General features: G+C 34.9%; 1 protein-coding gene across 1 annotated transcript in view; it reads left to right on the forward strand.

Moving 5' to 3' along the window:
- The window catches only part of Tecrl (trans-2,3-enoyl-CoA reductase like), a 74,608-nt gene extending 69,658 nt beyond the window's left edge, over nt 1-4,950 (forward strand). The window contains exons 10-12 of the mRNA XM_004665381.2: nt 3,358-3,443; nt 3,963-4,008; nt 4,823-4,950. Of these exons, the coding sequence (XP_004665438.1) occupies nt 3,358-3,443; nt 3,963-4,008; nt 4,823-4,950 (260 nt within the window). The remainder of the gene's footprint in view (nt 1-3,357; nt 3,444-3,962; nt 4,009-4,822) is intronic.
- Nucleotides 4,951-7,576: the final 2,626 nt, after the last annotated feature.

The following is a 7,576-nucleotide window of genomic DNA, read 5'->3' on the forward strand; positions in this document are numbered from 1 at the left end:
GTTCTCTGTCTCAGGCTGGGGGATGGCCCACAGTCATTTGCCCCTGAGTATATTTCTCAAACCTGCCTCTTAATTGTTTTGTTTATTATTTTTATTTATTTATTTGAGAGTGACAGACAGAGAAAGAGGCAGGTAGAGAGAGAGAGACAGAGAGAGAATGGACACGCCAGGGCTTCCAGCCTCTGCAAACGAACTCCAGACGCATGCGCCCCCTTGTGCATCTGGCTAACGTGGGTCCTGGGGAATTGAGCCTTGAACCGGGGTCCTTAGGCTTCACAGGCAAGCACTTAACCACTAAGCCATCTCTCCAGCCCCCTGCCTCTTAAATTTTTGAGGTGCTTACTAACTTGCCCTTGGTCCTACCTCTGGCTTCATGTAGCCTATGACAGGCTTCTACTCATTCAATATGAATATCGTACATTTGTTCACATATTATGAAATAAATTTTCTCCTCAATTATTTCATGACAGATTGTGAACACAGTAAATATGGTAAATGCACACTGTTTTCCATTTTAAGGAAAAAAAAAACTCCAATTGCTATTATGTTTTAAGATATTTATGTTTTAAATTATTTATTTATGTATATATTTGTTTGAGGGAGGGGGTGGGAGACAGAGAGAAAGAGAGAGAGAGAGAATGGAATATGGGCGCACCAGGACCTATAGCTCCTACAAACAAAATCCAGATGCATATACCACCATGTGATATTGGCTTATGTAGGTTTAAGTGGAATCAAACCTGGGTCCTTAGGTTTGTGGGCAAGCACCTTAACCACCAAGCAATCTTTCTAGCCCCAAATGTTTTCATTAAATATAGAACATTTTAATTTTGTTAATAAACTGGGCATTTCCATATTCCCAAGCTGAGTTGCTGCTTTAGCAAGAGTACAATATCTGATAAATAAGTTCACTGACATCTGACACGTAATTGTGTTTGTGGAACTGTTCTTTCATCCTCCAACTTAATAACCAGCTGTTTCAACGGTTCAGTAAGTGAATTAAATTGTGAAAAACTAAGGGTATTGCCCAAACATATCCTGAATCATTACCATGACATTAATATCTCCCTAAGATGTAAAATGTGATAATATTTAACAAAAAATGGCTATTTGGGAACATTCCAGTGCTTCTATTCTACTGTAATTACTATTGATCTAGAAGCTAATGGATGTGGAAGTTTAAAAGACTATGAAATATGTATAGCTAAATATTGTCTCTGAGTGTGGTCAGCACCACCTTAGACCTATCAGAGCATTTTTGACTGACAGTCCTCAGTATGTAGGAGAGATTACTCAATGCTGCAAGTGGCTTCCTGAGTAGTCTATTTAGTGAAGTTCTTTGAAAAAAAGTTTATGTTCTGCATCATACATCTTATATTTGGTGTCACAAGGACTTTCCTCATAAGAACCAAACCGATCTGTTACTGGGTTTGGATGTTCCAGGCCTCATGTGACTTTTCCTAGAAAACATGACTTAAGGTGTGTCCAGCCCACATAGGCATTGCTGGTGGTCCTGGTCTGTTTTGCAGGCACTCCCATGGAGAAACTTCTTCCCCCAGACAAGAGTTACCATTTTAGTAACCCTAAGGCAGTTTCTCCTCGGTTTTGTTTTGCTAGCTTCCCAGCTGTGACCATCCTCTTCCTTTGCTCAGGAAGAAATCACTGAAGTTGGAGGAAGTAGCTAGCTACACAGCATCAGTAACAAGGAGGCCATTAAACATTTACACTTGCCTTTAAATTTGGGTCATCAACAACTACATTTCTCAAGCGTATTGACAAAAATTGCCACTTAACTTTATTCTTTGTCTCAAACAAGATAAAGCCTTCCCCCCTTTCCCTCCATCAGCCTAATTTAGAGATAGTACCAAGAAGTCTTCACAGGGTGTGTAGAGATTAGAGAGTACTGTTTTTTTTTGGGGGGGGTGGTAGGAATATTTTTGAAAGAATGAGTTAAGTCCTTGGTGTCTTAGTCCAATCTGAGTAGCACAGCATTTTAATATTAAAAATAGTACATTATTCATTTAACAGAAACTTTGTTATCATAACCATGGTTAGAAATGCATTGTATATCAGGTATCTATGCAATATTGCCTACACTTACATTTTATCATAATTAATACCAAGTGCATGCACTGGATAGCATTTCCTATGTGCATATACATTTTTGTGCAGAAAGGGATATTCATCATGTAATGTGCCAGCAAGAAATGTGTATCTGTGTACTCTTATAGCAAGTTCTTTACCTTAAAGAGCTGGGAATTCCTAAGCCAATGCCTTAGTGAACTCAATCTTCCTCTAAATTTCATGCCCTATTACTTGGGTAGGATCCTTAGTTGTATTTCTTTTTACCAATATATGGATATCACACAGTGATGTTTACATAACTGTTATAAGAGAACTAGTAAGATTACATGGAATATGGGCTTTCTGTTATGAAGTGAGTAGTACTTGAAATATGCACACTACTTAACATATTTTTATCTTGATATTTTATCCACAGTTACAATTTTGAAAAAAAAAACAGTGACATTTCATTATGACTTTAGAGTTGTAATTAAATGAGTTCAGTTGATTTGTTGTCTGATTAAATTTTGCCTTGGAGAATAAAACAGTAATTTTATAATTCATATTTTATTTTACAAATGTCACAGCTCAAAGTTCAACTTGAAATCATTATAAATTTATTTTTTGAAATGTTTCTTGAAAAAAAATGCCAGGAAAAAGTTAATGAAAAATCAAAGGACAATATTTTAAATATAAGGAAAGCTGTAAATAACATTCATGATTGCTGAGAAGAAATAATTTACATGGTATTTCTGAATAGTAACTGCACTGATTCAGTATAATCCTCTTATGAGAGATTTGCAGACTCTTCTTACAAACTATTATTATAAAATTCCCTTTGGATTTTCAACAATTTAATACAAAAGTTTTGAGGCATTTATAATCTCAAACAAACATGGAGATAAAATGTGAGGAAACAGGCAAGCCAAGCATCAAAGTACATTTGGTAACTTAAGGATATATGCTGCTGTAGCAATTCTGATATAATATAATAATTTTATAATACATTACTTTATTTAAGGTCCTAAGGAAATGGTTATCCTTGTATATATCCCTCAATTTTGCAACAACATGGATGTAGAAATGGTTAGAAAATGGCAGCTCTTCTGAGTCAAAAGGTCATAACATTTGAAACTGAGTCTCTTCTGAGCAATTTATGACATAGATTGTTATGGATAGATGATGACATTTCATATGCCATGTAATTGAACTTAGAAATGTTGTATTATATAATAACCATATGACCAAATTGAGTTCATAACAAAATTGACATTTTACTCTCCTTTCTAAAAGGAAGTAATGCCAGTTTCCCAAGTCCAAACTATAATCCCTTCACGTGGATGTTTCTACTGGTTTCCTGTCCTAACTACACCTATGAGGTATGCTATTTATGTATGCAAACAGTTGAATGTTATTTAAAAATAGGCTGAATGAATTTTTTTAGATTTTGCATAAATTTTATAGGAAGACAAAGGAATAGGTATTTTCTAGAAATATTTGCAGAAATATGACTTAGTTCAAGTCCTAAGCATGGGGTGTAAACTACATTTAATTGCAAATTTTCATGCAAGAAAGCATGGAATATTTGCACAAAATATGCCTATAACTAAAGAAGAATTTTCATGTAAAATATATTAACATATATGAAAATGTAAGATTGAATCAAAATTTTAAAAACTATATTCTACCCTTATGAATGATATTTTATGCAATTTTATATTGCAATTGGTAAAAATCATTACTTGGGCAATTTATTTCTACAATTTCCTTGTCTAATGCTTAATGTTCCAAATGACCTGAAGCCACAGGTAATGAGATGACTATGTTAAGCACACACAGTGATGAGATGACTAGGTTCAGAACACACCTCTGCTAATGTATGCTTGTTGGTCCAACAGATTGGGTCCTGGATTAGCTTCTCAGTCATGACTCAAACACTGCCAGGTAAGACTTCAGATTCTTGACAGTACATCAGAATGAAGCTCCTGGGGAACAGTTCTGAGAGCAAATTAAAATAATACTAAATTTTGGCATATTTGCAAACGTATTTTATGATACCATTGTTTTTATTAAGTTCAGTTGTTACAGTATTAAACATATTGAAACTGTATTTAGTATTTATATTTATATAACTATTGGCCAATCTAAGCTTGATAGCATAATTGATATTTATGTTTATTACTCAATGGCTTGTGAAGATAATGTGTTCATAATTATGTACTTCACTTGAAACTTGCTTGTGCAGGAGTGAATCTGTGATAGGGAGTGGGGTGTGGGAGTACTGACAAAAAATCTTGAAAAAAGCATTTGAACATACATTGGGAAGTTGAATTGCATGGGGTTTTGTGTATTAGAAGGAGTATCTCAGGTGCATATCATTCATTCATTGTTCTATTGATAATTTTGTATCATAATCAATCTAATTTGCCTTATTGTGCATATATGGGTAGATGTAAGGATTAATAATATGCACATATGTAAGCATAATTAAAAGTCATGTAACTCCTTACTACAGAATTCTGTATGTAAAATGTGGATTTATTTTGAAGATTGCAATAGATTTTTATGCTATTCAGGTGCAACAAATGTTATGTAAATATATACTATGGTAGGCAGTGAATACCAGCAAGTTAATAAGAAGCTAGGGAACATTTGGTACATATTCTCATATACTTATATATACTTATCTGTCTTCTAATATAGTTTGTTATGTCCATTATAGAATTACATAAAATAAAATTATTTCTTTCTTCTCTAGTTGGAATTTTTACACTTTTGATGAGTATCCAGATGACTTTGTGGGCAAAAAAGAAGCATAAGATCTATCTGAAGAAATTCAACACATATATGCATAGGAAATCAGCAATAATTCCATTTATTTTGTAATAGCTCATCAAGGAAACTATACACAAATTCATTCAGTAAGACTAGTTAAGGATGATTACATAGTATGGTGCACTATGGCCAACAATACATTAATAAAGGATTATAATTTTTGTTAAAGTTGTGATCATAAACTTGTGGTTATGAGGACTAGAATTTAATTTTGGTGTGGTGCTTGGTGCCTTTGGTCCTATCATTCAGGAGGGTGAGTGATGAGTACTGCCAGGCATTGAAGAATTCAAGTGCAGCCTGGGCGATTGTGGATACCAGGCCTCATAAAAAAGGAAAAAAAAAAAGTACTTGTAGATTATGCATTGTGGGAGCGGTAGTGAATTATTTTTTGAGGAGGAGGGAATGCCTCTGGGCATAATATCTCAAACTGTGACTCTTGTAATCATTCTTCCCCCTCTTCCACAAAATTACCTGAGCCAGCAGAATGGAAGCAGATACAAGGGAAAAAAGGGTACCAACACAAGAAGTATTCATGCAAAATATGATGTTAATAATAATCATAAATCAATTAAAAAATTAAAAGTTGTGAATTATTTAAAAGTAGCATTGAATGTATTTGTAGGAGCTTGATATTTAAACAAGATTTTTTAACCTCATTAGTATCTCATTTTCATAAAATAATTAAATACCTGTGCTCTAAAGATTTTTCAGGTTGTGATCTTTAAATCATTAGAATTTTATACACTTTCTAATAATATTTTTTCTTGTTGCCCAATGTGTTACTAATTCAAATGTTTGTGTTTTAGCCAATTTATTGTTAAAATTCTCTGTACATTAAAACTAAAAATTTCATAAACATGTTTCTTATTTAGTCATAATTAATATATATTATTTTAAAATGATAATCCAACTTTTCAACCTTGTTAAATATTTGTGGATATACATTAAAATGCACATTTATAATTTCATATGTACATATAAACATGGTTTATACCAATAAACACATTTTGGAGCACTACAAAAATATATAAGAATGGTATTAATAACAAGTTTCCACTGATGATTGACTGGAACTGATCCACTGCATGTCCAGAGCTACATATTTCCTCTAACATAGGATGAGTCTCTGCTGGTCTCATGTTTCCTGGTAAACTCATGTGTTCCTTTGTGGCATACGACATTGTCCTGATGTGAGTTTTTCAGCTGTTCTGCAAAAAAATTAACTAAATATCCAACATATTTATATTCACCACAGCTATCCTGATTGTGTTTGCATTTTGTGTTTTAGGTGGCATGGAGGAGTTAAATTACTAGAAAAATACATTTATGAATTTGAGTTTCAAACTACAAATTTAGGTCAAAATACTATGTATGACAGAGTTTGAGGTATGTCATATAATTTGATAGCATCCATAAGATATACAGAAAATGTTATTGATGAGTTCCACACATACATTAGCCATCAAAAATCCCTCTAAATGCTCATATTTATGCTCATAAAGTAGGACTGCTCTCACTTTTGATCAGAGAAACTTCCTTTCACAAATGGTGGTGTGCACTTGGGAGAAACAGTTTCATCTAAGTGCAGATAGGAAGAGACAGTTAAATGCTCAGCTTTAAATGGGACATCTCCATCACACCTGCCAAGGGGAAGTTTCTCAGGGGCCAATTCAAAGAATGTAAGAGCCGTAGGGTGTGGTTGAGTACTTCGGACACTGTATTTCAGGCACGTGATTGCCACTGCATTCGTGAAGTCGTTGCAGCTGTTCCCTGCACAGTGTTGAGCCCATCAACAAGTTGCCATGGATGATGGAGAAAGGAAAAAAAAAAAAAAACAAAAAGAAAAAAAAACATCAAAATAATAGAGGGCGTAGCGACTGGTAGAAGGTACTGGTTCCATCAAAGTGTTACAGAGGAGAGGGTGAGAGGGAGGGATGGGGGGGAGTCTATGACCAAAATACATTTTACACCCATATATTCTCAATATCTATCTGAGCATTAAAAACAACACGAAACATTCTTTCTCACAGCCAAGGAAGCAGCTTTAACTGCTGAGCTATCTCCCAGCGCCTCTTCCTCACAATCAAGACAATGTGAACAGAGGGCTCGAGTGAGCAAGAGACTGCTCTGACAGACTGGACCATGCTAAGCTTGCTATTTCTTCATCAGGATCCAGTCCTAAGAGACAAGGGACATCCTCTCAAGTGAGAGAGGAGACTTCATCGCACAGACCTACTTCGATCTCTAAATCAAGAACATCTGTGATCACCAGCATCCTGCCCAGCTTCCATCTGAAGCTCGCTAAGAATGATGGGCAGCATGTAAAATACTGTAACTAAACACCCTAAGTAAGCTGAGGAGGCGTGATCCGTTACAGTGAGCATTGTCCAATGCTACCTTTGCATTACATCGAGAAGAAAGAGCATGGATCCCTTAATTTACAAGGAATGACATCTTTAACACATCGCAAGTTTACCTCGTGCACCGATATGAAATGTACCTTCAGGAGAAAATTTAGAACTGGAATCAAATAAGCCAACAAAACCAAAAGTAACAAAGGAAGGAACGCCCACTAGGCCAGGGCCTTGTTTCTCCACCTTACTCCTTGTGTTATTTCTAACTCCAATGATGTGTTTCACGGTTCATTTCCTTTGTACTGTTTATTTAAAGTTCAATT

Source organism: Jaculus jaculus, chromosome 11 (assembly GCF_020740685.1).
Source record: "Jaculus jaculus isolate mJacJac1 chromosome 11, mJacJac1.mat.Y.cur, whole genome shotgun sequence".
NCBI classification, from domain to species: Eukaryota; Metazoa; Chordata; class Mammalia; order Rodentia; family Dipodidae; genus Jaculus; species Jaculus jaculus.